General features: G+C 39.2%; 1 protein-coding gene across 13 annotated transcripts in view; it reads right to left on the reverse strand.

Annotated features, from left to right (window-relative positions):
* Nucleotides 1-1,037: 1,037 nt before the first annotated feature.
* LOC133640913 (MAP/microtubule affinity-regulating kinase 3-like) overlaps nucleotides 1,038-15,852 on the reverse strand; it is a 113,388-nt gene continuing 98,573 nt past the window's right edge. For 3 of the 13 annotated variants that reach the window (XM_062034600.1, XM_062034602.1, XM_062034606.1), the window contains 2 exons: nucleotides 6,843-6,887; nucleotides 1,038-1,880 (listed from right to left, as the gene is read on the reverse strand). In XM_062034600.1, the coding sequence (XP_061890584.1) occupies nucleotides 1,535-1,880; nucleotides 6,843-6,887 (391 nt within the window). In that variant the 3' untranslated portion in view covers nucleotides 1,038-1,534. Of the gene's footprint in view, nucleotides 1,881-6,842; nucleotides 6,888-6,911; nucleotides 7,718-12,924; nucleotides 12,952-15,852 lie in introns of those variants that run through there. The other 10 variants (XM_062034601.1, XM_062034608.1, XM_062034610.1 and 7 more) reach the window with 6 other exon arrangements.

Raw genomic sequence — 15,852 nt, forward strand, 5'->3', positions numbered from 1 at the left:
CAGCCTACGGTGACAGCCAAAATATCTACTAACGTTACTTACCGCCATGTGCTTCCTCAAATTTGATGTTGAGTTCATGTAAGCTTAAGCTTGTTAATCATGTGACCGCCTGGCTGTGTTTGATTGGTGAAACGGAGTCAAACGTCACCAGTGACTGTATATGATTGGTGAAACGTAGGCATGCGATAGATGTTACTTTGAAGGTCTGTCTGACAAACTAAAACAAACAAAGCGTGCATTAACAGATCGATAAAAATAAGCAGCGAGTAGCGAGCTGAATGTAGATAAATGGAGCGGACTAAAAGTAGTGTTTCTTCTCTATAAATATACTCAAGTAAAAGTAAAAGTATGTTTCATTAATTAGTACAATTTATCCCAAAAGTTACTCAAGTAGATGTAACGGAGTAAATGTAGCGCGTTACTACCCACCTCTGCATGTGAATATATTCTACGCAAAACAAAATGTTAAACCAATATTTGTGTTATAGCATTATTGTGTTTGTTGTAATCTAAGTGAGTGTTAAGGAAAATGAATATACAAGTCTCAGTTTATAGCCGGTACACTGGCAGTAAGCATACAGTAGCTAACTAAGCAATTTTTATAAATACAGTACAATAATCTTTGATTCACAAAATATAAGAAATAGTAATGTTGACTCTTACTGGTGAAGTTTTTCCACCGTCCGCCGATTTGTGCAAGAATACGCAGCCCAAATCCTCTGCCATCAGGCTCTTTCTGCTGCTCAGATGAGAAGACCGGTTCAAGATGGCGGCCAAATTTCCTGCACCGCAGCACTCAATGCGGCGTCTATTCATGTCGTCACTAGTGAGCGACATAAGCACTTCCTGATAAATCACATGGTCTGTTCTTAAAGGGACAACAACATGCAAACAAAATAGTCATTTAAAAAATAAATAAATTACTCTTTGTGTTTATACTTTAGTAAACATGCTGAATGAGCGCGCTCAGTGAGCAGTGAGTGTATGTGAAATGTTAAATAAATAAAAAAAAAAGTGTGTTCAAGTTGACAGACACTTTAATTGAGGCATGTGACCTTTAAACCAGGCGGGCGGGCGCCCTCATCTCGGTTATTTCTTTCTCTCTTTCCCCAATTTGAAACCGAAATACAAAAAGAAAGAAAACATCTTGAACGTGAGAGATACTATTATTTACACGGGGAATCAAAAAAACAATAAAAATAAACGCTACGTGTTTTTATTTCTCTTTCAAGAGGAAGAAAAAAAAAAGTAAAATAAATAAGACTAGAAATGCTTTTTTTGTCGTCCACATTCACAGCATGACAATTCAACTCGCTATGTCGCCCTCTTGTGGCCAGAATAGACTGAGATATTAGTAGATAATTCAGTGATTATTGCCAAAAGCCTTAACCTATACATTATAATCAATACATACTCTGTATTTTGTTGTTGTTTTTTTATATAAAAGGAGACATTTGGAAACTGCTACGTGGATGATTGTACAGCTTAAATACTTCTAGATATAGGATACTTTGAACCACCGCCTCGTTCTTCCTCATAGCTTTAACTCGTTGGCAACTTTGGAAGCAATGTTTTTGAAAGCGATGGATGAGCCGGATATCCTCTTGAAGCGCACGCCGTTGAGCGAGAGGCGGGGCAGCTTGCACACCTCCATCTCCCACTGCACCAGGTTCTCCGCTCGCCCGTCGCCGTGCACGCAGAGGAGCAGGAAGCTCTCCTGCTGCTCGTAGTCGCAGTTGTTGGCGTCGAGCACCTTGCGGATCTCCCTCATGATGTCGCAGGGCTCCATGGAGCTGGTGGTCCTCATGCTCCAGGTGAATCGGAGGGAGCGGGGCTTACCGTCCTTGTTTTCCCCTTTTTGATCCCCAGGTACATGGCGACTGCAACGACACACACAGGTCAACTTGGATAAGCGTAAAATCTGGTTTTCGTGCAGTTTTCACATTCAACCAACACAATGAAAAATGTTGTTTGGCATCCAACCCCAGTTTGCGCTACTTTAAGTACCAGTGTCATGGAAAAACAAGTTGCCCCTATATAGAAGCGATTATCGTATATATCTGATTTATAACACAAAAAAACGATTTGCAAAGTTTAACAAGCGAGTCAGTCCGTGACGTAGAGGAGGAACCACAGATCCCTTCCCCGTCAACAACAATGCAAATTACTTTGGGACAAATGATACAGCACTTTACATTTTTAAACATTATGTGGCAGTAATAAGTGCTAAACACAAAATACAAACTACCAACATAATAAATCACTTACTGTACAATGTCCTCTCTCACTTGATAGGATGTTCTTATTTTCCGTTTCGATGAAGAACTAATCATAATCCACGCGGAGGGTTAAAAGGTAAAAGTTGCTGCCTGCAGACACCGTCTTCTGCTGTCGTCTTTCTCTCCATCTCCGGGTATAAGTTGAATTCTTGAGACTTTGCACTGGTTCCCTGTTCATCTTAGAATTGATTTTAAAACCTTGCTGTTTGTTTTTAAAGCTTTACATGGACTGGCATCTCAGTATATCTCGGACCTCATCCAAATTTACACTACTGCGCGCGCTCTGAGGTCCGAGAGCCAGCTCCAGCTCGTAGTGCCCAAGACCAGACTTAAATCCAGGGGATACAGGGCCTTCTCTGTGGTCGGCCCTAAGCTCTGGAACACTCTGCCCCTCCATGTTCAAACTGCTCCCACAGTGGAGTGTTTTAAGTCTCGTCTTAAGACCCACTTTTATTCTCTGGCTTTTAACACTACGTGAGTTGTGTGGTCCTCTGTGTTTTTAAAATTTTGATTTCTATTTACTGTTTTAATTGGTTTTACCCTTTAAAATCGTTTTTAATCATAAATATTTTATATTGGTTTTACATGTATTAGAGATGCGCGGTTTGCGGACACAACCGCGGATAATCCGCGGGTCGGGCGGATGCATGACGAAAAAAATAGATTTTAAATAGATTCGGGCGGGTGGCGGTTGAACAAATTCAGAAAAAAAAGACATAGTTAAATGTTGTTACCCACATACGAAAAACGAGCAGCACTCTTTGAAACAGGCAATTATTCATCAGGCAGCTGTCACGCCAAATGTCTTCCCCCTACAAAAACCTTCCCCCCACCCCCCATTTACTTCCGGGGCTGCGTCCAATAAAATCAAAAAGTTGCCGGAGGTCCTTAACCGGCACGCGACTGTCCTGTTTCGCGCCTGTACAAAAAAATAAACAATAATCGATTTCTTCAGATTCCAGCAGCTGTCAAAGACGAAGTATCCTTCGAGCGACGGGCAGTCAAAGCCGAAGTGCTATCGATCGCTGTCAATGACTTAAGAGGAAACATGACCACAGAAGTAAATGGAGGGGGGAAGGTTTTAGCAGGGGGGAAGAAATTTAGCGTGACACAGCTGTCACGCCAAATTTCTTCCCCCCTACAAAAGCCTTCCACCCCATTTACTTCCGGGGCTGCGTCCAATAAAGTCACAAAGTTGCCGGGGGTCCTTAACCCGCACGCGACTGTCCTGTTTCGCGCCTGTACAAATTAAAAAAAATATATTTCTTCAAATTCCAGCAGCTGTCAAAGACGAAGTATCCTTCCAGCGACGGGCAGTCAAAGCCGAAGTGCTATCGATCGCTGTCAATGACCACGGAAGTAAATGGGGTGGGGGGAGGTTTTTGTAGGGGGAAGAAATTTGGCGTGACAGCTGCAGCAGTGCCTGATGAATAATTGCCTGTTTCAAAGAGTGCTGCTCGTTTTTCGTATGTGGGTAACAACATTTAACTATGTATTTTTTGGCACGCATTGAATGTCTCTGCTGCATTGGATCGGTCTCCTTTCTTTAACAGGAATGCCTTGCATCGTCTATATTAGATATATAACAACGGGTGGGTGGCGGGTGGCGGTGGTTTTGATAAAATGTTAGTTCGGGTGGATGACGACTTTTGTGATGCGGTTGCGGATGAAATAATTGCCTATCCACGCATCTCTAATATGTATTTATTTTTTGTTTTTATTCAGTCATTGGTGGAGCTGAGGATAATATTTGAATATTGTTTTTAATATTGTTGTGCAGCACTTTGGAAACATTTTGTAGTTTAAATGTGCTATATAAATAAAGTGGATTGGATTGAATGTCACAAATGAACAACTTCTTGATTCATGGCTAAATGTGAGAGGCCTGATTTATTATCTAGAATTCCCCTCCACCAGCTGAGACACGATCTTAATATTAAGCCAACTACCTCTCTGTGATCAATGCGCCGCTAAATAAAAATTGTTGGCCTGCGTTAGCGCTTATAATAACAATATCGCTAATACCGTATTTTTCGGGCTATAAGTGGCAGTTTTTTTCATAGTTTGGCCGGGGGTGCGACTTATACTCAGGAGCGACTTGTGTGAAATTACATTAGCGTAAAATATCCCAAATTATTATTTAGCTCATTCACGTAAGAGACTAGACGTATAAGATTTCATGGGATTTAGCGATTAGGAGTGACAGATTGTTTGGTAAACGTATAGCATGTTCTATATGTTATAGTTATTTGAATGACTCTTACCATAATATGTTACGTTAACATACCAGGCACGTTCTCAGTTGGTTATTTATGCCTCATATAACGTACACTTATTCAGCCTGTTGTTCACTATTCTTTATTTATTTTAAATTGCCTTTCAAATGTCTATTCTTGGTGTTGGCTTTTATCAAATAAATTTCCCCAAAAAATGCGACTTATACTCCAGTGCGACTTATATGTTTTTTCCTTCTTTATTCTGCATTTTCGGCCGGTGCGATTTATACTCCGAAAAATACGGTACTTGGTTAATGTTCAAGTCACGCAAGACATGCAAATGAAGTATTGTTTTGAATGTTTACTTAGAGGGCTTTGTTGGCGTTGACTCAATTGTTAGCATACTTTAAAAACAAATATTATTTAGAATACATAAGAAAAACCATGAGTTCTTGTCTTACATAAAGATTGTAAATGATCAACATAAAATCCCTTCAAAAATGGGAATTGAGATAAAATTGTTACCAAGTTTTGAGCAAATAAAAGACGCGCATTTAAGTAAAGCATTTTTTTTTTAAATTCCTGTATGACATCCTGACAAAATTTAATTTTTGCCCAAATATTGGGCTTTTTAAGATAAATATTTAAATAATGTAATCATTTGGCAGTACTAAATAACAGTGATAAATATGTTTAACTGTCAATAAAATAAAATTGCAAAGGAAAATAAAGTTACCACTTTAGTCTTATTTTTTGCACTGCAGAATCTTCTCAATGACTTTAGTTTGTTTGATAAGGGCTTTGTTGGCGTTGACTCAATGGTTAGCATACTTTAAAAACAAATATTTAGAATACATAAAAGAAACAAAAAAAACATGAGTTCTTGTCTTACATAAAGATTGTAAATGATTAACATAAAATCCCTTTCCAAATGTTCTAAATATGGTCAATGCAGACGAGTTCCCACCGTGACGATATTAACACTGAAATAATCATCTTACTCCTGATTTTAATCATATTCAATAAATATTTCTAGCCCACCTTCAGTTTAACAGAATACACCTTGTCAAATGAGATAAAAGAATGTGTTAATTACTAATTTTATTATCAAGGTCAGGCTGACTACATAAATAAATATTAATCAAACATACTTAAAAAAAAATAACTCAAAAACTGATGGAAAGTACATTTGCATATAATTACACAGTGCTAAAATAAATACATTCCAACTAAATTAATATTGAATAATAATTGTTGGACTATCAAAAATGAACAGTTAACTCATGTGATTAATCACAAAAAATTATCGCATTACTCATGCATACATGCAGATTAATTTGGACAGTACATTCCGCAAATGTCACTTCAAAAATGGGAATTTAGATAAAATTGTTAGCAAATTTTGAGCAAATAAAAGACGCGCATTTAAGTAAAGCATTTTTTTTTTAAAATTCCTGTACGATATCCTGACAATAAAATTACATTTTTGTCCAAATATTGGGCTCTTTAAGTTTATTTAAATATGCAAGCTAGTATTAACCTGTGAATAATCCAAATTCAAGTGGGATTAATCGGATTAAATAATGTAATCATTTGGCAGTACTAAATAACAGTGATAAATATGTTTAACTGTCAATAAAATTAAATTGCAAAGGAAAATACAGTTTCACCACTTTAGTCTTATTTTTTGCACTGCAGAATCCTCTCTATGACTTTAGTTTGTTTGATAATGTCATTACTGCCGCGGCCCAGACCATCCAGAGCTGAGAAACAGATATTTTTTGGCGGCCCAGCAATGGTTAAGAGAGACAACGAAACACGAGTCCGCATATAAAGTCACCTTGTTTTTCCACTCGTACTGGTACTTTAAAACCTTCATGATGCATTCGGGTCACAGAGCTGAGCTTCTTCATTCAACAACAATCTTTGACAAAAAGGGGATTTTGTCATTCCCAACTGTCACACAAGTGTAAGGGAGCACCTCGCAAGGCTTCACCTCCCGTGTTGACATGTTACGCTGCGGGGGGAGGAGTCAACGAGCTGATTGGACAAAAAACATCAGCGCTCAAACTCGTCTCTGTGACCGCGCTGGAGCGGAACTGAGGCTGGACGCGGTCCATGCAGCAGCAGGCTTGAGAGGGGGAGCAGGGGTTGCTTTCAAGGCCGACATGCAAAAAAAAAAGAACAAGCAAGACGAGCGCCCAGCGACGGCGTGCAGTCCGAGACAGACAAGCCAACACTGGAGGGACCACAATCCTGACCACGCATTCAACAACGCCCTGTCAATACAAAGCGGAGGAGGGAAGGGGGCGGGGCTGAAGGCGGGACTTTTGTCGGGCACGCTCACCTTGAGCCCGCAAGTCTCCCGTTTCTCTCAAACTCGGTGGAGACTCTGAGGCGCGCGGGGAGACCGAGAAGGAAGACAAAGAGAGTAAGAGGATGCCATCACAAGTGGACCCCCGGTGAAGGACAACACAGATATATGCGGACACAAACAATCTGGGAGCGCGGCTCGCCGTGTCACATGACGCCCCGACCACGACCTCATTTTGCTTTACTCTAACTCCTGGGACCTCCTGGCCCCACTATGGACTAGACTCTCACATTGTTAACCGTACCCACTCGGCATCCATTGCACCGGTCACCCAGGAGGGGGTCCCCACATCTGCGGTCCTTCCCAAGGTTTCTCCTTGTTCCCATCGGGTTGAGTTTTTCCTTACCCTGATGTGGGATCTAAGCAAAGGATGTCGTTGTGGCTTGTGCAGCCCTTTGAGACACTTGTGATTATTTAGATAAGGCAACTTTGATGGGTTGATTGACCTGCAGACTCTCCGGAGGGTACTGGACCTACTCTAGATGACATATCCCAGCATGCAACGCAGCATGAAGGGGGGGAGGAGGGGGAGTAAAGGTGGGGAACAGAAGTGGACAGCCAGTCCACAGTTAAAAGAATCTAGGAGTTCTTTCTATGGTCTACATGGTGAAAAGATGGAGAGACAGGAAGTGAGAGAGACTGAGGACCATGATGGAGGACAGGACGTGACGTCTGCAACCGAAGCAAAAACATGGCAGGAGGAGGAGGAGGAGGATGGTGATGAGGAAGAGGAGGAAGGACAGAAGCCGGAGGCCAGAGAGGACTTACTAAGGCTCTTTCCTCCCCGGGCGGAAGGGACGGCCGGCCCACTTTTAGCCGTCTGCCGCTTGGCCGGGTCAATAGTGACCCTGGCGGAGAGGGAGAGCAGCGAGAGGTCAGAGGTTAAAGGGCACACAGGGGACAAAAGTGAGAGGGGGGAGGGGGGAATGAGGAGGACGTCCTGGGAGGAGGTAAAGTAGTTAAGCAGCAGGATGTGATGGAGAAAAGTGGAAGATTATTCAACAGGCATCAACATTCATGGAGCGTGGCGCTCAGCAAGTCACATGACCCGTGTGGTGCCGCTTCCTTTTAAAATCATGGCACATATAACCTTGTGTGTTATTATTACAGTACAACCATGAGACCACATAAACATTTCCATTACAACAATTCACCCACAAAGATTTGTCATTAATGACTAGTTTGTCATGTTTACACTTTGGTCAGGGATATTCCACTAAGATGTTTTGAGGGCCACATTTCCAAGAAGCTAAGGAGCTTCTCCCTTCACTATTAACCTTATTTTCTATATTCCGGAGAACCAGCGTCCTCTACAGTAGACATTAGAATTTGGTCTATTTGATTAGTCAGAGTATCTGTTTTGAAGGAATCGAGTCAAAGATCTTCTCTGTGACAGCACTCTAGTGTTTTTAAGATTCTGCTGCAAAACATGTGAGTCTTGCACAAGGTTTTTGAACTGAACTCACCGGCACTTCAGTTGAAAAGCACAAAAAATGAAAAAGAGAGGACCTAAAATGGAACCTTGAGTAACACCACTAGTATAACTAAAAACATTGATTAAAAAGAGAGGACCTAAAATGGAACCTTGAGTAACACTACTCGTATAACTAAAGACATTGATTAAAAAGAGAGGACCTAAAATGGAACCTTGAGTAACACCACTAGTATAACTAAAGACGTTGATAAAAACGAGAGGACCTAAAATGGAAACTTGAGGAACACTACTAGTATAACTAAAGACATTGATTAAAAAGAGATGACCTAAAAATGGAACCTTGAGGAACACCACTAGTATAACTAAAGACATTGATTAAAAAGAGAGGACCTAAAATGGAACCTTGAGTAACACTACTCGTATAACTAAAGACATTGATTAAAAAGAGAGGACCTAAAATGGAACCTTGAGTAACACCACTAGTATAACTAAAGACGTTGATAAAAACGAGAGGACCTAAAATGGAAACTTGAGGAACACTACTAGTATAACTAAAGACATTGATTAAAAAGAAAGGACCTAAAAATGGAACCTTGAGTAACACTACTAGTATAACTAAAGAAATTGATAAAAAAAAGAGAGGACCTAAAATGGAACCTTGAGGAACACTACTCGTAAAACTAAAGACGTTGATAAAAACGAGAGGACCTAAAATGGAACCTTGAGGAACACTACTAGTATAACTAAAGACGTTGATTAAAAAGAGATGACTTAAAATGGAACCTTGAGGACCACCACTAGTATAACTAGAGAAGTTGATCAAAAAAAAGAGAGGACCTAAAATGGAACCTTGAGTAACACTACTCGTATAACTAAAGATGATGATTAAAACGAGAGGACCTAAAATGGAACCTTGAGGAACACTACTAGTATAACTAAAGACATTGATTAAAAAGAGATGACCTAAAAATGGAACCTTGAGGAACACCACTAGTATAACTAAAGACGTTGATTAAAAAGAGAGGACTTAAAATGGAACCTTGAGGAACACTACTCGTATAACTAAAGACGATGATTAAAAAGAGAGGACCTAAAATGGAACCTTGAGTAACACTACTAGTATAACTAAAGACGTTGATAAAAATGAGGACCTAAAATGGAAACTTGAGGAACACTACTAGTATAACTAAAGACATTGATTAAAAAGAGAGGACCTAAAAATGGAACCTTGAGTAACACTACTAGTATAACTAAAGAAATTGATTAAAAAAAAGAGAGGACCTAAAATGGAAACTTGAGGAACACTACTAGTATAACTAAAGACGTTGATAAAAACGAGAGGACCTAAAATGGAACCTTGAGGAACACTACTAGTACAACTAAAGACGTTGATTAAAAAGAGATGACTTAAAATGGAACCTTGAGGACCACCACTAGTATAACTAGAGAAGTTGATCAAAAAAAAGAGAGGACCTAAAATGGAACCTTGAAGACCACCACTAGTAGTATAACTAGAGAAGTTGATAAAAAGAGAGGACCTAAAATGGAACCTTGACGACCACCACTAGTATAACTGCAGAAGTTGATAACAAAACAAGGAGGACCTAAAAATGGAACCTTGATAAAGACCACAAGTATAACTAAAGAAGTTGATAAAAAGAGAGGACCTAAAATGGAACCTTGAGGAACACCATGAGTATAAATAGAAGTTTATAAAAAAGAGAGGACCTAAAATGGAACCTTAAGGACCACCACTAGTATAACTAAAGAAGTTGATTAAAAAGATAGGACCTAAAATGGAACCTTAAGGACCACCACTAGTATAACTAAAGAAGTTGATTAAAAAGATAGGACCTAAAATGGAACCTTGAGGATGAAATATTAAGTGCAATAAAAATAAAAACTATTATTATTACGTAACTAATAAGTTGGGCCTCAGTGTTTGCTAGCAAGGTTAAAATGTCAATGCAATGATCGGCCAACGTGTTCACAGAGGTTCAAGTTCTTCTACACAACAGGAGCACCCTCCTGGTTTTAAGGTTACGTTTTTTAACTGATCGGGGGCCGTTATGGTGTCATTCCCAGGTCGGATATGGCCCCCATGCCGCCAGTTGAACAGCCCTGCTTTAGGCAAATGATTGCAGCTCAATAACCATATCACAAAACACATACATCTGTTTACACAACATTTGGATTTAGTTGTCATTGTTATTTACTTTGTGTAATGAAGTAAAACCATTTGCTTTATTTTGTTACAATAGAATTGACTAAAAAAGGTTAAAAAAATTAGTCAAAATCAAGTCGCAGGGTCGACGTCAAATTCAATCGTGTAAAGCAGAACATAAGCAATAATAAAAATAATTAAAAAAAATAAAACATATATATATATATGTACACACACACACACACACACACACACACACACACACACACACACACACACACACACACCATACTTTACAGACCATAGGGTGCAACGGATTACATAAGCAATAATAAAAAAATAAAATAAATAAAATAAATATATATACACACACACACACACACACACACACACACACACACACACACACACACACACACACACACACACACACACACACACCATACTTTACAGACCATAGGGCGCAACGGATTACATAAGCAATAAAAAAAAAAATACAAACAAATAAATAAATATATATATATATATATTTATTTATTATTATTTATTTATATATAAATAAATATATATATATATATATATATATATATATATATATATATATATATATATATATATATATATATATATATATATATATATATATATACATATATTTATATTTTTTTATTATTGCTTATGTAATCCGTTGCGCCCTATGGTCTGTAAAGTATGGTGTGTGTATATATATATATATATATATATATATATATATATATGTACACACACACACACACACACACACACACACACACACACACACACACACACACACACACACACACCCACACACAATGGTCTGTAAAGTATGGTGTGTGTATATATATAAATATATATATATATATATATGTACACACACACACACACACACACACACACACACACACACACACACACACACACACACACACACACACACACACACACACACACACACACACACACACACACACACACACACACACACACACACACACACACACACACACACACACACACACACACACACACACACCATACTTTACGGACCATAAGTCGCAACGGATTATAAGGCGCACTGCTGATGAGTGGGTCTATTCAGATATATTTTCATAGAAAAGGCGCACCACATTATACATATTACACATATTATATTCTTGTGGTCTACATAACATAACATAACAACTGGCTAAACCCAGCTTTCTTGACAAATTGTACCACGTTAGGAGGTTCCTAGAGGGGGTCCTAAAAGGTGTCAGGCTGTGTTCAGTGTGTTGCAATGAACCTTTCACACAACAATGCCTCGGTGTGCATTGTTTACACAACGTGCGTTACGCTACTTAATATGTCCGTGTGGAAACTCGTTCTGTACACCTCCGAACCGAACCCCCGTACCGAAACGGTTCAATATAAATACACGTACCGTTACACCCCTACTATTAAAGTAAAGTATCAATAACCACAAATAAAGATAGAATACTATTAACTGCAACATGTAAGTGTAAAAAAAACAACCAAAAAACACATTATGATTTGTACATTTTCAGAATAGGCTTGGTGTATTTTTAAACAAAGAAAACAATCTGACGTCTTTATTTTGAAGTCATCATGCCATAATTCTACCCGTCCGGCCCACTTGGGAACCGATTTTCCTCCATGTGGCCCTTTGAGCTAAAATGAGTTTGACACCCCATGAATTCTACCATGAATTGATTAACGTGGACCCCACGTTATTCAACTTATTCGGGTGTTACCATTTAGTGGTCAATTGTACGGAATATGTACTGTACTGTGCAATCTACTAATAAAAGTTTCAATCAATCAATCAAAAAACCCCTGCATGAATACAACTAACAAAACAAACCCTGAGGACCGACCGCAGGAAACACGGTAACACAACCTGTAACCATGGCAACACACAGCTCTACACCTTGCCAGGGCGACAGGTACAGAAATGTTTGTAATGGCGGGACACGTTGCAAGATCAAAGTAATGAGGGCGCCGAATCACACGTTAAAAGGGACGTTAAATAAAAAGAAACAAAGCGTGGCCCCTCCCCCCATGCACGAGCACGTGATTAGTGTCAAGCTGTTTGCTGATTGTGCGCAACGACTCACAATCGGACCCCACGCTGGCACACACACACAAACACACACTAAAGTTGTGCCACAATGAAGCGCACGACAACTTTGTTTGCCGTCTCACAGAGATATTTACAGTACACAAAGATCAACATGGCTGACCCTACAAATGTGTACAAGTGTACACGAAAGTCTCTGTGAGACGGCAAATAAGCAAACTTGACACATTTTTGGATTTCTGTGAGAAAAAACCCCAAAAACTACTGTGGTGCACGTGTGAGTATGCAAGGAGGTGGTGTAGCAGCTTGGCGGCGTGTTAGTGGCGTGCCAGCAGAGCGACAGGCAGTACAGTCCTACCTTTTGGTAAACCTGAACGACATGTTTCTACAACAGAACAAGACAGAGACACAAGTGAAAAATGGAGGGGGAAGTGACGGAGGAAGGACGAGGACAACCTGCATGAGCGTACACACGACGGGGGCGATTGGAAATGGTCAACAGCAGGGGTCCACAAACTTTTTGACTCGGGGGCCGCATTGGGTTAAAAAAATTTGGCCGGGGGCCGGGCTGTGTATATGTATATATGTATATGTATATACATATATACATTGTCTTTATAATCCGTTTTGTCATTTAACATCAATTAACATTGATGTTCATCAACATTTAACATTGTCACTTTATCGATGGGAAAATTCAAGCGGTAGAAAATGGATTAGAAAGGAAAGATTAAAAAAAAATATATATAAATTTAAAAAAATTAATTAAAAAAATTAATAAAAACCCTTTTTTTTTTTTACTTGGGACTTCCTGTGGGCCGGATTTTGGAGGCTGGGGGGCCGGATCCGGCCCGCGGGCCGTAGTTTGGGGACCCCTGGTCAAAAAAAGACTTGAGGAGGACCGCTGACCAGGCTGCTGCTGCTTCTGAAGACAGGAAGTCTCTTTTCTTTGTAACATTGGGATGCTGCTGAACTTGAGCTTCCGGTGAGGAACCGACGCACGTCGCTTGATGCTTCATCAGCACACACGTGGAGAACCAAGATGGCCGCGACAACACAGTGGAACCTCTCAAGTATGGAGAGAAATGTGTCTTTTTGCGCACTCAAATGATTTGCCAACAAAAATAATGGATTTTAAATGTAAAAAAATTTGCAATCCAAACTTTTTCTTTTCAACCGAAGTACTCGTTTTGTTTTCATATAAAAAAATAGTCGTTTTGTTTGCATTTTTTCTGCAACGCTTTTTTGTTGTTGTTGCAAATCCTTGTTTTGGTCACAATTCAACCTTGTGAGTGGGCCTCCTCGGAACAATATGTCAGAAGCAAGTATTGGCCTGACCACTGATTACTTCCGCCCTTACGAGATAGGAGCCTGTGTAATAAAGCTGGATTTATGTTTCCAGGATACATCCGTGGGATTTCAGTCAGGATGTACAGGATCAGAATCTGGTTAAGTCTTTTGCAAGATACACCTCCAAGGTAATGTATTAGCAACCGGGGTACTGGGAAACAAGATTAGGAGTCAATAATAGCCCCGCCCAGTGTCTTTAGCTATGTTAACGTGTGCATAATTTTTCCAAACGGATGCAAACCTTGGTTGATCGGAATTCCAAATACAATTATTCCGATAATAATGTGTGTACATGTCATGATCGATCAATTCGCACCAGGACCACCAGAATGTCTCACAGTCTGTACCCCAGGCTGTGAGACTGCTAAATAAACAGCCTGCCTCTTTGCTGCCCCGGACCATCTTATTACCTCACTCTTCACTACCTCAATAATTGTGCGCTGGACATTGCATTGCTGCAACATCAACGTAACACCCATCAGACATCTGACTGTTCCCACCCCCACGCCCCTCTATTCGCAATCTTCTTGACAATGCTAAACTGTAAACTAGGGTCAACCTGCACATCAATGCAGTTTCTATGCCACTAGACAAAGCTCAAACAAAATCTCGTTGACATGTATGACTTAAGTGTTATTATGACAATGACAATAAAGGAATTGATTGATTGATGGGCCAAGCATTTAATCAGAATCAATCATTAGGAAATGGTAAGAGAAAAAGACTACTTCCGCTTGAGTTGTAAACAAGACACTTTTCATTTTGTTAATAGATGAAAAAAAACGATTAAAACTTCCATTTTTGAAATAATTATTACTAAGGTTGGGAGAGATAAACCCATGCAACCGGACATTCGGTTTAACAAGTGAGCGATTCGGCCTTGTCGGTAGCAGCCACTACAATCGATAAAAATCAGCAATGTGTTTTTAGGTCATTCGCGCGAGATTAGCAATATGTTGACAGTTTATTTTTAAAACAACACGAGCGCCAGAAATGTCCGCAACATGATTCATGCGCATGCTCTGTTAGTTTTTTGTGGACATGTTCCATAAATATTGATGTTAAAGATTTATTTTTTTGCGAAGAAATGTTTAGAATTAAGTTCATTAATCCAGATGGATCTCTATTACAATCCCCAAAGAGGGCACTTTAAGTTGATGATTACTTCTATGTGTAGAAATCTTTATTTATAATTGAATCACTTGTTTATTTTTCAACAAGTTTTTAGTTTTTTGTATATCTTTTTTTCCAAATAGTTCAAGAAAGACCACAACAAATGAGCAATATTTTGCACTGTCATACAATTTAATAAATCAGAAACTGATGACATAGTGCTGTATTTTACTTCTTTATCTCTTTTTTTTCAACCAAAAATGCTTTGCTCTGATTAGGGGGTACTTGAATTAAAAAAAAATTCACAGGGGGTACATCACTGAAAAAAGGTTGAGAACCACCGTCCTACAAGAACAGATAAACATCACAAATGGTAGGATACAATAAGCCGCGCCAACTCCAGTTCACAGCGGTGGCCGATTGCAACGATACTGCTTGTCCCTTTTGGGGTCGCGGGGTGTGCTGGAGCTATATAATTATGTATAAATGAATGATGAATACAAACCAGCAAGTAAACAATTAATGGCCAATGCATTCACATCTTATTTGAGAAAAGTGCAACCAACACGTTAGGTTGAATTAAGAGGAAACATTTTCTGCTCACATGTTCAATAAAAGTACAGTAACCAACATTTTAAGAGTACATTTACCTGCTAAAAAAAACAAAAAAAGGATTTTTTTTAACACCCCCAAAATATTTGTAACCAAAAAATTATTAGAAACACAAACAGAATTCCTGAAAATGCAAACAAACGTTTTATTTCATTACAATATTCTTAACTTTTACGCAAAACGAGTACTACGATTAAAAAAAAGTTTTGTT

This window comes from Entelurus aequoreus, linkage group LG23 (assembly GCF_033978785.1).
Source record: "Entelurus aequoreus isolate RoL-2023_Sb linkage group LG23, RoL_Eaeq_v1.1, whole genome shotgun sequence".
NCBI classification, from domain to species: Eukaryota; Metazoa; Chordata; class Actinopteri; order Syngnathiformes; family Syngnathidae; genus Entelurus; species Entelurus aequoreus.